At 42.4% G+C, this 23,337-nt stretch overlaps 1 protein-coding gene across 2 annotated transcripts in view; it reads left to right on the forward strand.

Annotated features, from left to right (window-relative positions):
• LOC115101083 (collagen alpha-1(XI) chain-like) overlaps window positions 1-12,223 on the forward strand; it is a 123,232-nt gene extending 111,009 nt beyond the window's left edge. The window contains exons 53-60 of one of the 2 annotated variants that reach the window (XM_029620264.2): window positions 132-239; window positions 490-579; window positions 677-730; window positions 955-1,219; window positions 1,670-1,782; window positions 5,512-5,580; window positions 9,283-9,516; window positions 9,636-12,223. In XM_029620264.2, coding sequence (XP_029476124.2) covers window positions 132-239; window positions 490-579; window positions 677-730; window positions 955-1,219; window positions 1,670-1,782; window positions 5,512-5,580; window positions 9,283-9,516; window positions 9,636-9,782 — 1,080 coding nt within the window. In that variant the 3' untranslated portion in view covers window positions 9,783-12,223. Of the gene's footprint in view, window positions 1-131; window positions 240-489; window positions 580-676; window positions 731-954; window positions 1,220-1,669; window positions 1,783-5,511; window positions 5,581-5,654; window positions 5,724-9,282; window positions 9,517-9,635 lie in introns of both variants that reach the window. The other variant, XM_029620265.2, reaches the window with a different exon arrangement.
• The last annotated feature ends 11,114 nt before the right edge of the window (window positions 12,224-23,337 follow it).

Genomic DNA, 23,337 nt, shown 5'->3' on the forward strand with positions numbered 1-23,337 from the left:
ATCAGCTCCAGAGCAGTGAGTCATCACACTGATGATGTAAGGTTGGCAGAGAGACCGACGTGAGTAATTCGATGTTTGATTGATTATTGAAGTACGTTTGTTGATCCGTATGTTTTTGACACTCTCCTCAGGGCCACCCTGGTCTTATCGGTTTGATCGGGCCCCCAGGTGAGCAGGGAGAAAAGGGTGACAGAGGTCTGCCAGGCCCCCAGGGAACATCAGGACCCAAAGGAGACAATGTGAGAACACCCCCAACTCAAATAACATGTAATATTAGAACAAGAAGGATACTCACGTACAAAACGTTATAGCAAGGCTCCAACTCAGCTTGACATTAGTTAACCTAATAGTTACATGTTTTAGTTTGGTCGGGCATATAGTGGATCATATCAAGTCATTAAACAGTACCGTAAAATGTTTGATCACAAAATAATGACAATAAGGATACTTTTTTTTTCTCTTTCCTCTCTTTCCTCCCTCTCTCTCCAGGGAATTGCTGGCCCCTCAGGTCCTCTTGGTCCCCTGGGACCCCCAGGATTACCTGGTCCTCCTGGACCTAAAGGAGCTAAGGGATCATCGGTAAGTGTCCCTGACCAAGTGTCCCCGACTCTTAGCCATGTCCTACTATACATAGAGGCTGTGTGTATAACGCTGTGTTGTGCTCTGTCTTCCTCAGGGTCAAACTGGTCCCAAGGGAGAGACTGGTGTTCCTGGACAACCAGGGCCTCCTGTAAGTTGACGTCATTACATATTGTTGTTTTGTAGTTCCATATGTTGTATGTGTTACTTTACGGAAACTATATGCACAATTATTCATTGAGTAAACTGAACTTTGCTATATGACGGTTTAGAATAGAATACAATAGTATGCTCCCACTTAAAACCACTCTCTTCTTCCACTCTTGTCACCTCCTTCCCTCCTCCTCTCCCCCTCTCTCTCCTCCACCTCCACAGGGTCCTCCCGGTGATGTCATCCACCCGCTGCCCATGCAGTCGAATTCCAAGAGGAGCCGCAGGAACATCGACGCCAGCCAGATGATGGATGAGGCCAACGCCGACGCCAACTACAAGGACTACGACGACGGCATGGAGGAGATCTTCGGATCCCTCAACTCCCTCAAGCTGGAGATCGAGCAGATGAAGCACCCGCTGGGAACGCAGAGCAACCCTGCCCGCACCTGCAAGGACCTGCAACTCTGCCACCCCGACTTCCCCGATGGTGGGCATGGAAAATCTGAAATTCCAAATCTGACGTGCTCTGATTGTGTTCTGTTAATGCATGACGTTAATAAGTCTTTGGGTGATATAGCCCAGGAGTAATCCGACTTTGTATGAAAAAGACGCCCAGAGCACGTTGTCGAGCATCTATCTTAGACAAGTGTGTAGGATGTCAATGCCAAGGGTCAAGTGTCATTATAGTGGACTTAAGTGGGATAGAGAAATAGGATTAGCCATCAAGAATTTATTTGATGATATTTCCTGTCATCACAGTGTAAGTGGGCTAAAGAGTATGCCCTCTCTTGAAGGCTAAATCATGCTCATTTAAACATTGAATGATCTCTGATAAAAACGTTTCTAATTGTTAAGGTTCCGTCCTTTCCCCCCTCTCCTTCCCTCTTCGCCTTTTTCTCCCTCCCCCCTCCCACTCCCTATTTTTGGTCGTTTTCAGGTGAATACTGGATCGACCCCAACCAGGGTTGCTCGAGGGACTCGTTCAAGGTCCACTGTAATTTCACAGCAGGAGGAGAGAGCTGCATCTACCCTGACAAGAAGTCTGAAGGGGTAAGTCACGGTGCTTTTACATACAGAACTGGTCAAATGGTCACATTTTGAGAGCCAGTGATAGAAATTCAATGGGAGAACATGCTTAAAATGAATGCTTACACATTTTAAAGATTTTAGTTGATATAATGAGGGAAATACACATTATTAAAAGCAGGCATGATGGCCTCCTGAGTGGTGCAGTGCTAGCTGTGTCACTAGAGATCCTGGTTCAAGTCCAGGCTCTGTTGCAGCCTGCCGCGACTGGGAGACCCACGGGGCAGCGCACAATTGGCCCCGTGTCGTCCGGGTTAGGGGAGGGTTTAGCCGGCAGGGATGTTCTTGTCCCATCGCGCACTAGCGACTCCTGTGGCGGGCCGGGCGCAGTGCTTGTTGACACGGTCGCCAGGTGTATGGTGTTTCCTCTGACACATTGGTGCGGCTGGTTTCCGGGTTAAGTGGGCATTGTGTCAAGAAGCGGTGCGCCTTGGCTGGGTTGGGTTTCGGGGGGAGGCACGGCTCTCGACCTTCGCCTCTCCTGAGTCCGTACGGGAGTTGCAGCGATGAGACAAGACTGTAACTACCAATTAGATACCACGAAATTGTGGAGAAAAAGTGGTAAAAAAAAATACAAATTAAAGCTGGCATGATGATATTTCTGCTTGATTGAAATAGTGTGTTTAATTTGTGTTGTATCTACAATGTAGATGTGTATGATGTGGATAAGTGAATGTAATTGTTCTTCTTCCCAGACCCCAGGCAAACTACCTTGCATATAAATCATATATACCTCTCTTCTGACAGTACTGCATAATCACATAACACCTCCTCCTGTGCCTACACACATCATGTTTCATCATTACCTTACTGGCATGGGTGTAATATCAAGAGGATCCTCCAAGCCCCTAGGGGGCAGTCACTCCCATGTAAGATGCTTGGTGTTGCACACTGCTGACGTCATGAGTTCAATGAATATATTTGGGGCAGTCACTCACTGTCAACGGAGAGTCAACTATTCACACACATGCACGCACCATCAGACACCGGTGTATGAACACATGCGTTTTGCCATGCCATCCTCTAGTTAAGTGTCAGTAGCTTAGTGTTGTGCCTGGCCCAAACTCTTGTAATAGGTTAAGGCAGGTTACAGGCACCCAGAGAGGATTCTGCTGATGATTATGCATGGAGAACAGGAGAGGAGATGAGAGACGAGGAGGAGAGGAGAAGTAAAACACAGGAAAGTTTGTCAGTGACAGGTCCGGGAGATCTGTAATGGCTTTCTGCTACAGGACATGTTCACAATTTGCTGGCACGCTGAGGCACAGAGGAGCAGGAGTTTGCATAAGTTCAGAATAATGAACCTGCCTTTTTATAGCCAGGGAGAGCGATGGGCCAGTGGGATGGTTTCGTTGGTGTAGAGTGGAGAGAGAGAGAGGACTATTAGTGCTCAGACTGTCCGCAATAGTCTTGAGAGAGGCTGGACTGAGGGCTTGTAGGCCTGTTGTAAGGCAGGTCCTCACCAGACATCACTGGAAACAACGTTGCCTATGGGCACAAACCCACCGTCGCTGGACCAGACAGAACTGGCAAAAAGTGCAAGTCACGGTATTGTCTCACCAGGGGTGATGGTCGCATTCGCGTTTATTGCGAAGGAATGAGCGTTACACCGAGGCCTGTACACTGGTGAGGGATCTATTTGGAGGTGGAGGGTCCATCATGGTCTTTGTGTCACATCACCATCGGACTGAGCTGGTTGTCATTGCAGGCAATATCAACACTGTGCGTTACAGGGAAGACATCCTCCTCCCTCATGTAGTACCCTTCCTGCAGGCGCACCCTTCCAGCATGACAATGCCACCAGCAATACTGCTTGTTCTGTGACTGATTTCCTGCAAGACAGGAATGTCAGTGTTCTGCCATGGCCATCGAAGAGTCCGGATCTCAATCCCATTGAGCACGTCTGGGACCTGTTGGATCGGAGGGTGAGGGCTAGGGCCATTCCCCCCAGAAATGTCTGGGAACTTGCAGGTGCCTTGGTGGAAGAGTGGGGTAACATCTCACAGCAAGAACTGGCAAATCGGGTGCAGTCCATGAGGAGGAGATGCACAACAGTACTTAATGCAGCTGGTGGCCACACCAGATACGGACTATTACTCTTGTTCAAGGACACATTATTCAATTTATGTTAGTCACATGTCTATGGAACGTTCTTTTTTTTTGCTGAGTTTAAATATATATATATATATATATATATAGTTCAAAAGTGCCTATTTAGTGTTGATAAGTTTAACTGCCAGTGCCAATAATAGGCCTACGTATTTGAAAACAATAACATTATCCCTACCTTTGTTGATTTAGAGCACAGGCATATAGCCTAGGCATGCTACGGCTGGGGACGAACTCCGTTCAAGAGAGAATGCTGTTGTGTAGAAAGAACGAGACTAGCTGAATTCTTTATAAACTGCTAGGGTGTATTAGCTACGACTCCCCTCTCATTCGTGAGCCAACATAACAGGAGGCAGGTACGGTGGCTCCCGTAGGACATATGAGGTGAGTCAAAAGGAACAGAACAATGATTCACAAGGTCTACATAGCGAAGATAACAAATACAACTGTTTATTATGGAATATCATGACAATTAAGTTGGCATACGCTATGCAGTGTATGTGAATTCAAGCTCTACTCTCGCACGCAAATTGTGACACCATTGACGGTTTCCGTTTTAGAAGTAGAGGGTATCAGTTCTCTCCCCCAGTGTGCCCCCCTCTGGTGCCCGCGCCGAACTGAAGGTGCCTTTCAAAACAGCATGGTGTGTGTTTAATGTATGCTGTCTCCCAGCGTTAATTGATCTCCAGCTGAACATTCATGAACACATTAAGGCGTTGATGACAAGCCTTGTATAAACCCTGCATCAGACTCATCTAGCTCATTACTGAGCTAGCCATAATATTCAAATGATTGTTGTTTGAATAAGTCCATCACACTGGAGTACTACTGGCCATTTAGTCTGATACAGATCTTAATGGGGAAAAAACAAAGATAATTATTGGTGGTTATAAAGAACCAAAAGCTGAACAGAATTTAAAAATAAATAAAAATTCTAGATGTTTTACAGCTTTTAAATTGAAAGGTGTTGGCTCTACAGTGCAAGCTTAACTGGCTTTCAATGAAAACCATAAAAACAAGCCACCTACTTGTCTCATCATAAACAGCAGAAGCTTAAACCATAAAGTATAGTCACTTCTGTATGGTTGTAGAGCAAAACACTTAGCAGAAGGGAAAATGGGGCATCTGTAAGGCTTTCCCTTGGAGACTAACGGCTGCATCCGAAATGGCACCTTTATTGCCTTGATAGTGCACTACCCTGGTAATGCACTACCCTGGTAATGCACTATAAAGGGAATAGGGTGTCATTTGAGATGCAGCCAATGTCTCCTAACTAATCACTGTGTACTCATTAATATATTATCAGTAATTAGCTGCCAGACAATGTTTATACAAAATGCCATAATGGCTTACTAAGCCTAAGGTCTTTTACACTGTTCCGGGCTGTTCGGTGTCACCCGATACTTCTGCAGGTCTGGCAGACGCTACGGAGAGCCAAGGAAACGAGGGAGGAGTGGAGGGGACGAATGAGGGATGAAGCATTTCTTTTTTCAGGAGGCTGTTCTTACTGTTTTTCTTTCTTTAACCTTCATTTTTTCTCCTCCTCCTCCTCTTCCCCCCTGTTTCGCACCCTCCGTACCCCAGACTAGGCTCACATCCTGGGTAAAGGAGATCCCTGGCTCCTGGTTCAGTGAATTCAAACGTGGTAAACTGGTAAGCCCCCCTGACGCCCCCCTTCCCCCCGTCCCCTTCCCTTTTTCCTGAACAGCTCATCTCATATTTTACAGAGCAAAATGGCAAAATGGCCCAAAGACGCCCCAGGCTCTTGGTATAGTCGCTACAAGCGAGGTTCCATGGTAAGTGGCACGCCCGCAGGTCTCTGGAGGCCCAGCAAGAGTGACTCCTTGCTGGGTCTCTGAGGGCCTAAGGGCCCTGCATGGTTCTAGGTTCTGGTTCTGGTACTGGTCAGTACTGGTTCTGCATGGATCCTGTACTGGTTGGTACTCGTCTCTGACTGGCACTCTGGCTTGTGGTTGTGGCGACACTGCTCTGCATGGTTCAGCATGATCAAGCTCAGCTCACCTTCAGTAAGACACAGCTGTAGGTGAAGGCACCTCCCAGAATAGAGGGAGACAGAGTTGGTGGAGCAGACACACACACACACAGACATTCTTTACCATGGCAACTGGTAGAAACGTCAATAGAAACGTCAATAGAAAAAGGTAAGTGTAGTACAAAAAGTAATTGACTGTTGCCATGGAAAGATATGACTGTAAATGCATCCACTCAACCTGACTACCTCTGAAGTTGGAGAGCGTCACCTAGAAGTGACTGAGTGCCTTGACAGTCTCCCAGTTAGACACACATTTTACATTTAAACACAGTAACAACAACTACTCCTATTGACCTCTGCATTTTCCAGTTGACTCAGATGCATACTGTATAAATACATACCTATTCATAAATAGGTATGCATCTATAGTGAAAGCTACTCACAGGAGAGTGATTAGAAACCATTTTGTTCCTGCTACACTCATTTCACACACTCACTTCCTCATTCACTCTCACATCAGGATTACGGTAGGCAACAACACAGATTCAATGTGAACAGGTGAACAAAGGTCAGTCACTCAGTCACTCTCCCAGGGGCTTTTGGGTACTCTGCCACTTTTGACTTGCGGCTGTGGTGAAGAGGTAATGTTTCCATGGCGATGTAGCGCAGGTTCTACACGCTGATTCTGCGGGGCGGGGGGGGGGGGGGGGGGCAGACAGGAGCAGGGGAGGACCTACCGAGATCCTCTCTGAGTACTTGGACACTCACAAAGGTGAGGGGTACTACTCCCTTTAGGAGCCACTGATGAACAGACACTCATAGACATAATGGACATAGTTATCATCCTATTCATATTTCCAAACTCCCTATATGGCCACCTTGTGAGTACTTGAAAATATATATAAACACAACATGCATCAATTTCAAAGATTTTACTGAGTTACAGTTCATATAAGGAAATTAGTCATAAATAAATGAGGCCCTAATCTATGGATTTCACATGACTGGGCAGGGGCAGAGCCATGGGTGGGCCTACGCCCTCCAACCACTGGAGAGCCAGGCCTAGCCAATCAGAATGAGTTTTCCCCCACAGAAAAGGCTTCATTACAGACAGAAATACTCCTCAGTTGCATCAGCTGTCCGGGTGGCTGGTCTCAGATGATCCTGCAGGTGAAGAAGCCAGCACAAGTTGCACCTGTGTAATTTGACCTTTATTGAACTAGGCGAGCCAATTAAGAACACATTCTTATTTACAAAGACAGCCTACCCTGGCCAAACCTGGATGACACTGGGCCAATTGTGCACCAGCCTATGGGACTCCCAATCACAGCCGGTTGTGATACAGTCTGGAATTGAACCAGGTTCTGTAGTCACATCTCCTAGTACTGAGATGCAGTGCCTTAAACCACTGTACCACTTGGGAGCCCACCCAGTGATCATGCTGTTTATTCAGCTTCTTGATATACCACCCCCGTCAAGTGGATGGATTATCTTGCCAAAGGAGAAATTATCCCTAAAAGGGATGTAAACAAATTTGTACACAAAATGTGAGAGAAATAAGTGTTTTGTTCATATGGAACATTTCTGGGATTGTTTATTTCAACACTTTACATGTTGCGTTTATATTTTTATTCAGTATACAACATGTACATAGGATTTGATGACTTCCTTCTCATGGTAATTTGTAATGTCCATTGTTGTCCAGTTTGTATTTGTGTGAGAATCTATACACACACACATCAGTGGCTCCCTTCTCCTACTGCATGGCATGGGCGTTGCATGCGCTTGGCTCTTGGTCTCAGTCAGTCCTGTTTGTCTGAAAGAAGAAGAGAACCCTGTGGAACTGATGGTGGAACACTGCTGGTTGGTATGGAAACGGATCTCCACCGTAATAGTTCAGTGGCATCACACCAAAGACTGATGTTACCACGTGTTACCTGACAGATCATCAGTCGCTATTAGTAACCATTAGAGCCAAACTACATTTGTTTAGTATTCACATAAACAAGGCGAGTTAGGCAAACTCTACATTTCACAAACCGATTTAACTAAAGCATTATTCATTTCATTAAGACAATTATGTTTGTGCATAATGTTTTATATTTCCTAATGAGCTTGTTTCAAAAACAGAGAATGTCCATTTCCTTAATAAAAGCTCAAATGTTTCATTGCGGATACAGGGGCTTCTCGATTGAGAGTTATCGTCACTTGTTCATTGCTTGTCGACTGCTATTCCTACAGAACCATTGTAATCTTTCAGCAGAGAATAAATCAGTCGGTATCTAAGGCCCCAGAGCCTGTGGATTAGAGCTCATGTTGTAACCCCTGTCTGCCTTGCTGTTTCTCATGACACAAGCTTACTCCTAGAGCCCCAGACAGTCAGACAGAGCCCATAATACAGCAACCCTCTCCATCCCTCCCAAAAGTGGGTGGCGATGGCCCATATAGTTCACTCTAAAGGAGGTAACTGGGATACCAACCTCTGATATATACCACCCCCCACCCCACCTGATTATGTCGTCTGAGGAATCGAGACGATGTCCTACTCCTGTAGCGCCACCGTGAATTATGGGTAATGAAGCGTAACATGCTTTCTGGAGACGCGCCGGACGTTGTTGATCTCCTTAACCATAACACCCCCCCCCTCTCTCTCCCGAGCAGCAGTGAAAGATGGGACAAATGCGCGTCGCGACCTAATTGACATCCACAATTCTGTTAGGCCAGCCGGTAGCATCGGAGAGGAGAGGCAAGGAAAGTTGTGTCACTCAAACAGACGCTGTGTCACCAACACAGCGCTGCTGCAGACACCTGCAGTTGTTAAAGGCTGCTGTCTGCAAACGATGACGACGACACTCATTTTACATATGAGTCATTTGGCAAACGCTCTTATCCAGAGCAACTTACAGTTAGTGCATTCATCTTAAGATAGCTAGGTGAGACAACCACGTATCACAGTCCAAGTAAGTACAATGTCAGTGCTAGTAGGAAAAGACAAGTGCAAGGGTTATGTATCCATTTATTTTCAAGACACTTTTGCAGTAGCTGTCGAAAATTAGATTTCACTGATAAAAAATAAACCCAAACGAGACACCTCACAGTACATGAGAACAGTGATGTGTAGACTTCAGTGTTCTTGTTAGAGAATATACAGTAAAGCAACATTGTGTCTGAAATGGCACCCTATTCCATAAATAATGCACTACTTTGGATCAGCGCACTGCTCAAAAGTAGTGCACTATTTAGGGAATAGGGTGCCATTTCAGATGCACACAAGCACCAATAGTATGTATGTATAGTGTCTGTATTAGTCCCCAGTGTCTGTTCTGGCCTAGACCCTTTATCCCCTCTCCCTCCATCTGTAGCTCTCCTACGTGGACGCTGAGGGCAACCCCATCGGCGTGGTCCAGATGACTTTCCTGAGGCTGCTTAGCGCAGCCGCACGCCAGAACCTAACCTACAACTGCTACCAGTCGGTGGCCTGGCACGACCAGGATGGGGACTCGTACGACAAGGCCATCCGCTTCCTGGGGTCCAACGATGAGGAGATGTCCTACGACAATAACCCCTACATCAGAGCCGTGGTGGACGGCTGTGCGGTGAGTGGCTGGAAGTTTGTGTGTGTCTTGGGGGTGTGTGTAAGGGTAAGGATATGTGTGGGTGAGATGTTCTTAGCACCGAAGCACTTTCTCACAATGTCCCTCTCTCTGTTTTCCAGTTGAAAAAGGGCTATGAAAAGACAGTACTTGAGATCAACACACCAAAGGTGGAACAGGTGCCTTTTGTTGACATAATGTTCAATGATTTCGGCGGAGCCACGCAGAAGTTTGGATTCGAAGTGGGTCCTGTCTGTTTCATCGGCTAAGACTGTTTACTGAACAAAATGGAGAAAATAAACAGCATATTTGTTTTGTCAAAAACAAAACACATGAAATGAATAGGACAATTTTTATTTGTGTAAAACATTCTGCGTTCAATAGCAACAAGTATGAATAAAATACAAAAATTCAAGATGAGAATACTAGAATACATTTCTGTAGGATTTCGTGAGAAATAATTAAACGAAAGAGCAACCTTGCAACCTCAGTGTGCCTTCTCTATCACATGCAAGTTTTGAAACTGGATAAGTTAGATACTACCGACCCCTATCTTCACCCCTGACCCGTATCTCCGACCCGAAACCTCCACCCGCTCCCAGTGCACTTGATGTAGATCCAGTCTGCCTGTCCAACGCACCCGAGGCAAACCTTTACCTGGAATTCCACTGGGTTCAGAAGATTGCCATGGACTCCATCCCATTCGGCAGTTTGCTTCATTGTTTTGTTTTGATCTCTTGTTTTTTTTTTTTTTTTTAATCTCCCTCTTATCTCCCGCTTTGAATATTTTATTAATTGGTTCATTCATTCGCTCATTCATTCATTCATTCATTTCTAAAAAGCTTTGTTTTGTGCATAATTGTCTCGCCGTTCTTCTGAATGGAGCTTATATATATAAATATATATAAATATTTTTTTTTATGTTTGTAAGTACTTTCTGTATATTTTTCCAGGTAATGTCGATTGATTCTGGCTTCAAAACGTGCATGTGACCTTTTAGGAGATGATGGTTATTGGAATACATCAAATTTGCAGATACTGAAGTGAGGAATTGAATGTGTAAATTGGAGAATAGATGAGGAATGCTTGTCTTGTTGCTGGTTGTGAAGCACACCTAATTGTAATTTAAGAACCGAATGAAAATAAAAGTTGGAGAAAAAAAACTCTGCATTACTATATGAGAGTTGATTTGTAGAAAACAAAATGTGTCAAGAAAACAAAATACACAAAAACATTCCTCCTCTCCTTGTGTCCTCCTGAACGAAGTGCCTATTTTGGTGGCATTTGGAGATTTTATTAACTTAATCAACTGTCTTTTTTACATCATTTTTTTCCCCAATACTTCACTATCTCTGATCTATCAACCTATATATGCAACGTGACATGTCACATTTCAATGAAGCACAGGAAATCAAGACTTAGGTGCTATTTTCTCTCTGTGGTGCTATGATATTTTCTAGTTTGTTATTTTGAAAGTACAGTCATCTGATGTTGGTGATGTTAACCTGTCACCATGACTACCCTTTCTGCCTCTGACCCTCTTAGCCATTACCTCTGGCCAAATAACATCTTCACTGCATTCTTATTTATGTCCAGGGGTGTTTTAATGCATGCCAGTTTGCTTCATATTCATTCATAGATCAATGCAGTATATTATTTGATGTACTTCTCTGCTTCCAAGGCCCACTTAGTAACTACTCTACCAGAGTCTGATCATACTGCAATTTACTTAGAATGTGTTAATTGAAATAAGATTGTACTCGAATGCCAAATGTGGGTCTAATTTATCTAACTTTCTTAGATGTCTTTAAAAAGGAAAGAAAGTAGAAGCGATACTGCAATGTTTCCATATCATGGTTCCAAGACTTGGTGCATTTTGTGGATGGATCTCAGTGATTGGTGTTATGTGTAATGGATCATCTTTTTCCACTTCGTCAAGCTTTTTCATGCTTTCCTTTTTCAGGGGTGGGGTGGAGGTGACTGGTTTGGTACCTGAAATCCTCAACTCTCTTACCAAAGGTTTTGTTTATACATAGCTTTAAGTTTCTAGAGGGCCATGAATCGATTACATAGTTTGAAATCCACTATTGTTTTAAAAATGTGACAGAATTTTCAAATGATGATTAAAATCAGATGTATCATATAAAAGAAAAACATCTAAAAATAAAAAAATATTAATTAATAAAAAGGAAAAATGTAGTTTATTGTTCATCAGATTAGCCAGTTTAAAGGAAGAAAAGCCAGATGAAAAGCTTGTTTTTGTATTGTTCTGATTTACCTGTTGGTTTACTTCCTATAGCCCCTAGTTATCCCCTTTGTACAAACTATGCACTCTGCCTGCTTTTTACCACTACAACATCATCACTTTTTACTGTCCTGCATAAGTAGCTTGATTTTTGTTAAGTTTGACCGTTTTTACCTTCTAGATATGTGACTTGAAACATTTCTGTTAAAATAGCTGAATACACTTATTGATAATCGTTTTAAAATTTTCATTTCGATAAATCATGCCAAATTTAACATTTTTGCTCTCAATACAAGGACAAAACAATTTTGTAAATTTTCAGAACCAGCAGTCAATAAAGTTTTTTTTATTTTATTTTTATTTTTTACATTTGTCTGTTCATTCATTTGTTTTTACGGTCTTGTCAAACCTGTGTAAGAGAGGATAGGAGATGGTGTTTTTGTCAATAAATTCAAGTTTACTGTGGCCACCCACTCTTGTATGTCTTTTGAAGCATTAAAACCTATCTGTATGCATGAAATTGTAAGGTTTTCTTCTCTTGTTGTTATACTTTAGAAAGACATGATCTCCAACCCACTTTTTTTATAGAAAAATACGTACATTTGCAAAAATCTATGCTAAATTGAAAACGGTCATGTCCATAATTGTGAAGTGTAGAGGAATGCTAATATTGTAATTCTCTACCTAAAGCCAATGTTCATTTGTAGGATATGTATTACATTATTGAAAAAATACATGTAAATTGATACCATAGTGTTACTGGAAGGCCTCCTCTTTATCTCAGAAACAGAGATGAACCGTTAATTGGTTCTTAGTCAATATTTGCCACTTGGGTTATGGTAGACTACCCTGTTCCAAAACTCCAGATAAATGGGATTTAAATTCATGTTTTATCATTCTTTTACAGATTGACTTTCATCAACTCTGCGTACAGAGTTAGATGGTGAATATTTAAAGTTTTTAGCAATAGCTGTTGATTTTAGAATCCACAGTTAAGGCTCTTTTCAGTCCGTAGCGCTGAAGGACATTTATACCGTGATTGAAAATGAAAGGCAATGTTCTCGCGGTCACGGAGACTGCATTCATGGTAATAGCTGTACATGTCGGCTCATCGGAAATGTCCTTAATATTTTTGCACGGATCTTCCACAATACTTTGACAATACTGATTGAATCCAGCCCTTAGAATAAGTTCTTGCAAAGCAAACCATGTTTATAGTAAGTGAAGTTCCACCATTTCTAAAATCCTTCTTCTGGCAATCTAATTACTTCTGAAAATCTTTGCTGTCTTAATGTCCACCACCTCCACCCCTCATTAGAAAGCATTTGCATACACACACACATACAGTATGCAAAGGCTTCCAGGGACGTACTGTAGCTGGAGTGTACATGATATGTTTCTGCATGCATATTTGATGCAGTGTTTACAGGGTGGATGTATATGCATGCATAATACTGTATCTACAGGAGACATACTGATGCTGGGTAAGCAAATAGAGTTTCAAACAGAACGACATGCAGAGTTACTCACTCATCATCTCTTCATAGGCCTGGTGCTTAACTTTGCATTTGCTTTGGCTTTCCATTTAGGTTGTTGGTCTTTCAGCTTTCTTACAGGTTCTTAAAAAACGTTGTTATTAAAAACGGTGTATTCCATTTAATCCTTAAGACTCTATTGACGCACCCGTGCGTGCGTCAACCTAAGTAACATAATACAAAAATCCCCAGCAAAATGTGTCAGTTTACTTCTGTTTGTAACGTCAGCTTTTGTCTGTAGCGTCCAAACCGTTTGGGCTACAAACTAGAGGGGTGACTCTCACGATCACGGTGGTTTTGCTCTACAACCCCCACAAGTGTCACAGGACTCATCTGGATGCACCATTACGAATGAATGGAAGTATGGTGTTTTCGTGCCAACAAAAATATTGTCCTCCTGAGCTTTCTTATGTCTCAAAACCTTATTCCTTTATGATTTATTTATTTTTCTGTTTTGGTTTTAACCATTTATGAATGTGTTATTCAATGTGTTTCCATGGGCTATAATAGTAAAGGCCAAATTCAATATTTTATCAAATCCTTTTTACATCTTTTTTTTGTACACCTAAAGGGGCCTTAGCATTCACTCTCTACCCCTCTCAAGACCTCTTGAACTTCATGGCAAAATGTAGATTTCCGCCTAAATAGACATACTCAAAAGTCATTCGTTTTCATGAGATGGCCATAAACAATAACTAGTATTGCTGCATAGTTTCAGAACGGTCTGGAACTCACTTTTCTGGTAAACATAATTATACATTGTGTGCAATACTCACGTATGAAAATATTATCTACCGGTATGATTGTTATCCTATTCGACAAAAGTAGGGGAATCAACAATCAAATTATAAACAACTTACTATATGATTTCACCTCTCTTACAACTGTAAAATAAATATGATCATGTTTAGTGACAGTACACATTTGGCCCCATTTCATATAACTGACGACAGAGCATTTTCTGCCAAGCCTCTTCTGAGTGATGCAGAGACACCATTCGAATGTCTGCAGACTCCTTACAACTTCAGCTTTACGCACGTGATTTTGAAAAAGTGAAAAAGTGGTCGTGTTTCAATTCTATTTACATTATTTCGTATTTTCTTTGTATTATTTTAATGTTTTTTAATGTTAAGAGCTCTGAATCCAGTTGAGATTATCACAGTGAGACGAAACCATGATTGTTGAAATTGCTAGACTGTCCTCTTTTAAGATGCCATCTCCCAGGCTCCGTTTACTCAGAAGTATATCAAATCGATTCTTTGTACAGGACAGAAAATGTGACACGTCACTCCCTATGCAAATGTGGGGTGTGAAACCTGACACTTCCGCTCCGCTGACAAAGTGGTAGCGGAAAGAGGACAGATGGGGTTTTCTGGCAATATAAGGCACTAGACCCTGCGATATTCACAGAGCGCCTTGTTAACAAAATGTCAGTCGGAACAGGTCCAGAACCGCTCAAATTACCCTAAATTGGGGACTTAGCATCTAAGAGGTTGCATCCTCTCCATGGCGTTAGTCTCCTCTGATTTACAGTGGTGTCCCATTTTTAGTGAGACAGCTGATATCGATAGAAGATTACAATGCTTTGGGATTGGAGGGTTGGAGGGTTGAAGGAGGCCCACAGTGGGTCAAGTGCCAGTCTGCCCGCCGGTAAGAAATTAAGACGGAGAGGAAGGAAAAATATATCAAAACATTGTGGTAATTGCCCTGAGCCGATGGATCTTTGGGCAACGGAGGCAGAGGCAGTCCACTCATTCATATATTCCCCAACTCAGGCCACGTACTAATGACCTACTTGCATAGGAATCAGATAGAGATGGAGCGAGAGGGAGAGATAGAGACTGAGAGAGAGAGAGGGGGATGGAGAAGGACGGGTGAGAGAGAGAGAGAGAGAGAGAGAGAGAGAGAGAGAGAGAGAGAGAGAAAGTGGAGAGAGAGCATGTTAGGCTATCTATATAAGCCTCTTCTACTCTGACTGTAGCTGATGGAGATATTGGGGGCCTGTATTGTAGTTAGAGATGTCAGATTCTGTAGCTAACTGATTTGATTATGGCGAGACCACCCATGGTATTGGTGTGAATGGTGGGATGTTAGTGTGTGTTTTGAGGTGATGTAAGAAATGAGAATGCTCAATTCTTATCTCCATGTCTTATCAACATTTACTATTTTTAATATGGCGATTTCATTGTTCAACTTGATCAGTGGCACATGCCCAATGGCATTCTATTGATTGATTATGTACACCATAGCCTACTGAATATATGTATATATATATGTATAAATAGTAACTATTTCCATGCTGGTATATATTGTATGTTGTACCTCTTATTTAGGTGAGGCTCCCCGATGTCTTCTTTATCTTGTGTTCAGAGCAGTACCATCTCCCAAACGGAAGAAGACAAGATGGGAGAGGAGGGAGGAAAGGAGAGGAGGGAGATAAGGGAGTGTGTTTGATGTGTAAATGCACGACACACAGTCGGCTTGTGATGTTTTCCCCACAGAAATGCAGGTGAATTACACATGAGTTTGGGTCAAAATTAGAACCTTATTCAAATGGGGTTTATAGTATCAGATCATCATTAGCATGAATCGAATGAATTAGCCTACTCTCTCCCTCTCTTTCCTTTCCTCGTTTGGTACCGTCATGGAGCACACACACATCTTTGACAAACGGTACACCTGTAAATTCCCTTCCCGTGAACTGGAGACAGCACGACGGTCCCACTGGAAGACGTTAGTGCTCAGAAGGTTCTGGTGTTCTAGGCTATCCGAGAGGTGGTAGCAGCAGAGGGAGAGTTATATCATTATATTCAAGATCAAAGGTTACTGTTGTCATGGCGCTGACACAGATGCTGAGATTGTCCTCCAGCAACCATCTGTTACCATGACACCGAGTGAGCGAGTGATACATTTCAATATTCCAAAAGCGCATATGGATGGTGTTGTGAACTCAGGAAAGCACGTCTGGAATGGAGTGGCAATTAGGCATCACACCTGCCCAAAGACAAGGTGAAGCAGGAATCATCTGACAAAATGGGAAGCGATACAGTAGATGCCAACTCTTTCCTTTCAAAGATCCAGAGTTCCATAGCTGTGGACTTTTATTTCGTTATTGGTTCTAAGGGCTAGGGTTAGGGTTGAACTGGGATGTGGACATAGTTTGTTCAAGGGTGAGTTTGGGTCAGCAGGTTTAAGAGAGGATGTATGGCTCAGTCATTGGTGGTTAGAAAAGCGTTCTAGTGATGCTTTGGACTTGTATTTTACCATTATTCCTTGGATCTTTCAGCCCGTAATTGTTTTCCTCTTCCCTAACTCTCTTTGGATCCATACATCTTTAAAGAAACCTTTAATCAATCAAGTCTAGACAAGGCCATTCTCTCAGTAATGTCGCTCTACAATTCTTAATTTGTCTTTAGAGTCTAGTATACTAGTTTCCTGATAAAACCATGAAAGGACTCCATCTTCTTTATGTCTCTTTCAGTTTCCTTTCCTCTAATTGTTCTCTTATATCCCGCCTCTCATCCCTCTCTCTCTTCTCTCACTACCTCTGCCTCCCTCTTTCTCTCTCTCCTTCCCTTCCCCCTTCCCGTATCTCATTCCATTAAGCCTCCCACCGCCTGTCATTTTGCCCATGTTAACTGTGGTGTCTAATGCCTTCTGCCTCTTGCCTCTCCTCCTGGTGCAGGTTTAAGTGTTAAATGTGTCCAGCCTATAGTCGTCAATCCACCGATCCCTCCAGACGTCCACATACATCCATCAGCCATGTGATGCTAAAGTTGAAGTGCTGTTGTCCAGCAAAAACCATAGGCCAGCTACTTTCAACCACTTTACCGCCCAACCCAGCCACTTGACAGCATTAAGAGAGCCTAGTTAACCTTTTATACCCACAGCTTTATGCCCTTGGTAACTAATGCCTACAGTCTTTTGGGTGTATACGTCCCAAATAGCACACTATTACCTATATAGTGCACTACTTTTGACCAGAGCCCTAAGGAGTTTAATGTTCTAGAGGAGAGAGTTCGAGCCAGCCCTGTTAGTGACTGACATTTGAAAAGCAAATACTGTTGTATAGTGAGCTGCAAGGGTTGATGTGCAGACAGTCCAATATCGGCCAGGCCAATATAATACGAGAGATAGTGTCCACGTGTCTCTACTGGTTACTAACAAAGACAGCTTCACTGATATTTCTCTTTGTGCTTCAAATCACCTGTGCTTCTTCTGTTTTTGTCTATTCTCCCCCCACCCTCTTCTTCTATTTTCTTCTCTTTCTTTTCTTTTCTTCTCTTCTCTTCTCATCTCGTCTCTCCTCCTCTCGCCCCACCTCCATCCTCCTCTCCTCCCTCCATCCCTACCAGATGGTATCTGTCCATCTGGGTATAGTGTGGTGCATAGACAAAATAAGCGGACGTGGGAGAGAGACATTGAGATGTTAATGAGGCTGGGAAACAGCACAGTGTTGGAGAGAGAGAGGGAGAGGTGTCATTACTGTGGTGAGAACATAGTTAGCTCATTTAGCATGCACAAGCATTAGTAGCCCTACAGCACTAGCGGTAGCTAGAGATTGGATGTAGTCCACCATCGGCAATGAACAAGTGTTATGGGGAGAGAAGTTCATTTAAAAAAAATCTTATAGCAAATATGGAATGAGAGAATGAGAATAATTTGTGGAGCTGAATTAATGTCGCCAAAAAGTGATTTGAAAAGCTAGATAATACTTGTGGCCAGACAATTGGTTCATCCTTTTTCCGATAATACACATTTTTGCACAATGCACTCCTTATTCCTGGGGCATCACCTGAATCCATCCAGGTTTTCAAAGTAAAGAGATTCAAATGTCTGTTAAAAGCACTACACAGGCACAAGTTTGAAAGACACAGAAGCAAATGAGAAGCGTCTGCATTAAAGTCTGTGTCAGTCCATTCACTGCTGTAGGCGATGAGGGCAAATCGTATCAACACTGGTATTAATATAAAAGTCAATATGAGTCTGCCGTCCCTCCTCTCCTAGATGCGGGAGAACATACTGTATCTTGTATCTGCTGCTGCTTCTGCACATATAATAGAATCAAATAAACCACCCTGGTATCAATGACAAGACGTAACATAGTAAACGTAAATCCGGGACACCCAAATGAGTACGATATGTTATGTTTGGTATGGATACATAAGACAGAAGGTCATTACTGGTGTGTAAGTCACTGGAGAAGCCAAGCCAGAAAAAAAGCCATATTGCAACATATTTGTTGTGATAATTGCGTTGTTTGCTCTATAACCTGTTAGTTCATATGCCTTGTGACGGTGATATATGCCGAGACACAGTGGCAGAATAAATTCAACCACACCTTTGTTTCATCACAAAACCGGAGAGCAACTTCTGTCCGGTGAAGTCCATAAAGCATATTTGTAACGTGGGTGTGGAGTCAGACGCAGGAAACAGAGAGTGCGAAGCTGTGCTATTTAATGTCCAAAAAACGCAACACAGGGTGCTCACAACCAAAATATACGACCAGGAACAAACACGTTCCTCTACATACAAAACAGAAGGTCACAATAATCAATCCCACACAAAGAACCAGGTGGGCCGGCTGACTAATAAAGCCTCACTAATTATACCCAACTCAAAACAGGTGTACTCAATAAACACATAAGGAGGGGGAGGAAAGAATCAGTGGCAGCTTGTAGGCCGGCGACGACGACCGCCGGAGCTCCACCCGAACGGGAAGGGGAGTCGTGACAATATTGCCTGTAACAAACAGTCAGATGACCTTCAGCATGGCCAAGCAATATTTACAACCACAGAGAGTTACTGCAAGTCACAATGTATCAAACAGGAGCTGCCTCCACTAATTCCAGCTCCATTTCCACTTCAACATTTCAACATCATCAAATCACCTATGCTTAGTCTAATAGAATGAAAACCATAAGACACCAAAAACAGTTAAGTCCAATCAACAAATCAAATCAAATGTGTATTTGTCACATGCGCCGAATACTTATAAGCCCTTAACCAACATTGCAGTTTGAAGAAAATCCCTAGAAAAGTAAGATAAGAATAATAAATCATTAAAGAACAGCGATAAATAACAATAGCTGGGCTTTATACAGCAGGTACCCCTACAGAGTCAATGTGTCAATGTGCGGGGGGCACCGGTGTCGAGGTAATTATGTACATGTAGGTAATTATGTACAAATATGTACAACATAAGCTATTGATGTGGCTGTCCATGGTTCTGATTTGTGTGTGTGTGTGGTGGTGGTGGTGGTGGTGGTGGTGGTGGTGGTGGTGGTGGTGGTGGTGGTGGTGGTGGTGGTGGTGGTGGTGGTGGTGGTGGTGGTGGTGGTGGTGGTGGTGGTGGTGGTGGTGGTGGTGGTGGTGGTGGTGGTGGTGGTGGTGGTGGTGGTGGTGGTGGTGGTGGTGGTGTGTGTGTGTGTGTGTGTGTGTGTGTGTGTGTGTGTGTGTGTGTGTGCATTTGGTTGTGCATGTTGACTCACCAAACTTGTAGAGACACGTCAATGCCATCCTCCTCTCTTTCATGTTGACGAAACGGACTATGACTGTCATACAGCACATGCTAAAATGCTTGCTCGTAAGCATAACTTCCTTGCATGGGCAATGTTATCTAGTTAACATAAGTAAAACCACAAGCCCAAATCCCTATCTCCATACATGCCTAATTTAGGAAAGGGACAATTTTAGCTAGCTTGCCACCGGAGGACACCAACACAACGAGATGTAACAATTCAAGTTGTTTCTGTCGATTATGTATTTCTCTGTGATAGGAGTGAAGCCAAATCCAAACTGGCTTCCCTTGACACTTTTTTTTGGTGCACCAGGACCATTCACAGCTGAACTCACTTAGTTTAGCTCAACGTTGATTGGTTATTATTGTATACTTTTTTATCAAGGAAGGCCAAATGCTTGCTGGCTTCCCTTGCATTCAATGCTATGAGCAGCAACAATGTCATACTTTTTATGACCAGACAGCATCAGATAGATGGTCTACATATACAGTACAGGGACAATTGAGCTGGTTAGATATAGGTCTGGTTTAGATAATACAATGAAAAAAACATGTTTTTCATTTTTATTGTTGTATCATCATCTTTAAAATGAACAAGACAAAACAAACATTCAGATAGGATGATGGGGACAATTTCAGTGAAAAACATAAGAGGGCAACAGAACTTGTGCAAAGTTTCAGAATGATAACTTCCAAAATGAGTGTGCTACATGACATTTATCATGAAGTCACCCAGTTATCCCACACAAGTAGCCCAAATGTACCCAAGTGGCCAAATTGGTGAAGTTATACATTTTGAATTGAATAACTATATCCAAAACACCAAAATGGTATTCTAACACAACCCCGAACAAATTGAGGAAAAAAATGAAAAAAATATATATAATTTACAAAATAACACTTTCAATATTTGGAAGACCCTCAGTCCTCTACACAATATTGTGCTGCTGATGCCAGATGCCATAGCACCTAATAAACAGATATATATAGAGTACAGGGACAAAAGGTTGAATATATTATTATAGACCTGCTAGATCTATTGTCTCATTTATATTATGACAGACCAGCTAGATCTACTGTCTATTTTATATTATGACATTTCAACTAGATCTACTGTCTCTATTATATTATGACAGACCAGCTAGATCTACTGTCTTTATTATATTACAACAGACAAGCTGTATCTACTGTCTCCATTTCACTTTGGCCATTGTTGTGGGCTGGGGTGGCAGACACACACATCTCACATTTCATTACATTACATTTTTATACATTGCTACTAAAAAATGTAAAAGTCACAAATAATATTTTATATTATTAATTTCAAACAACGGCATTAGCATGAGAAGAACTTACCAGTCCAAAACGATGTCCTCTGCTTTCCAAAAATATTCCTCCATTTGGGAATCGCTAAATGAATCGTCCTCCAACAATCTCTGTCTCACTTTCCCGATCAATATCTTCTAAAATTGTGTGTACATCTGTATATCTAGACTTAGATTTAGCTTTCCCTGACTTAGTCGCCATATTGATTGATATATAAACAGCTGAAGATGCGTTTTACAAAAACAACTCTGTGCGTAACATGCGTTGCTCCTTCCGGTATGAATGGATTTTATCAAACAAAAGATCATTCATTATGTAACAATGAGCATTGGGGTTGCAAACAGAGGAAGATCGTCAAAGGTAAACAATTTATTTTATTGCAGTTTGTGATTTTGTTACGCCTGTGCTGGTTGAAATAGTTGTTTTTTATGGGGAACTATCCTCAGATAATCGCATTGTATTTTTTTCGCAGTAAATCCTTTTTTAAATCTGACAACGCAGTTGGATTAGCAAGATTCTAGGCTTTCAAAATATGTGAGACACTTGTATTTTCATGAACGTTTAATATGACTATTTATGTAGCGATCACCGTATGTTGACGAATTTCATCCCGCTAACAGGTTCTGTGCGCAGAGAGGTTAACAACCCTCCAGACGAGCTTCAATGCCATACAACTCTCCTTCCGTGGCCTCCAATTGCTCTTAAATACAAGTAAAACTAAATGCATGCTCTTCAACCGATCGCTGCCTGCACCTGCCCGCCCGTCCAACATCACTACTCTGGACGGCTCTGACTTAGAATACGTGGACAACTACAAATACCTAGGTGTCTGGTTAGACTGTAAACTCTCCTTCCAGACTCATATCAAACATCTCCAATCCAAAGTTAAATCTAGAAATGGCTTCCTATTTCGCAACAAAGCATCCTTCACTCATGCTGCCAAACATACCCTTGTAAATCTGACCATCCTACCGATCCTCGACTTCGGCGATGTCATTTACAAAATAGCCTCCAACACCCTACTCAATATATTGGATGCAGTCTATCCCAGTGCCATCCGTTTTGTCACCAAAGCCCCATATACTACCCATCACTGTGATCTGTACGCTCTCGTTGGCTGGCCCTCGCTTCATACTCGTCACCAAACCCACTGGCTCCAGGTCATCTACAAAACCCTGCTAGGTAAAGTCCCCTCTTATCTCAGCTCGCTGGTCACCATAGCAGCACCCAACTGTAGCATGCGCTCCAGCAGGTATATCTCTCTGGTCACCCCCAAAACCAATTATTCCTTTGGCCGCCTCTCCTTCCAGTTTTCTGCTGCCAATGACTGGAACGAACTACAAAAATCTCTGAAACTGGAAACACTTATCTCCCTCACTAGCTTTAAGCACCAGCTGTCAGAGCTGCTCACATATTACTGCACCTGTACATAGCCCATCTATAATTTAGCCCAAACAACTACCTCTCCCCCTACTGTATTTATTTTGCTCCTTTGCACCCAATTATGTCTATATATACTTTTCACTTTCTTCCACTGCAATTTCTTCCATCTACCATTCCAGTGTTTGACTTGCTATATTGTATTTACTTTGCCACCATGGCCTTTTTTTGCCTTTACCTCCCTTATCTCACCTCATTTGCTCACATTGTATATAGACTTGTTTCTACTGTATTATTGACTGTGTTTGTTTTACTCCATGTGTAACGCTGTGTCGTTGTATGTGTCGAACTGCTTTGCTTTATCTTGGCCGGGTCGCAATTGTAAATGAGAACTTGTTCTCAACTTGCCTACCTGGTTAAATAAAGGTGAAATAAATAAATAAACATTCAGCCTCTTGCGAATTGAAGCAAAATTATGATAACACAGATTCCTATTTTCTTAGTATTTTTTTGGGAGGAAGCCTGGTTTCCCTCGGCATCCATGAATATATGCCCCGGCTGAAAGTTACTTAAAGATGCATAATACAGAAATCTCTCCACCATTTCCTGGTTGCTAAAATAGTAATTAGTTTCCCCTAATTTCAGTTTGTGACAAAGCAAGAAAGTATAGTGTAGAGAATCAATGTACAATTGTAACGAACGTGTGTATAGGTGGCAGGGAATTCAGGCGCAGGAGAATAAACTTGGTAAATGGAGTAATTTAATAAAACAAAACATAACTCATAACATAACTCATAACATAACAAATTGGGTACGAG

Source organism: Oncorhynchus nerka, linkage group LG19 (assembly GCF_034236695.1).
Source record: "Oncorhynchus nerka isolate Pitt River linkage group LG19, Oner_Uvic_2.0, whole genome shotgun sequence".
In the NCBI taxonomy this organism is placed as follows: Eukaryota; Metazoa; Chordata; class Actinopteri; order Salmoniformes; family Salmonidae; genus Oncorhynchus; species Oncorhynchus nerka.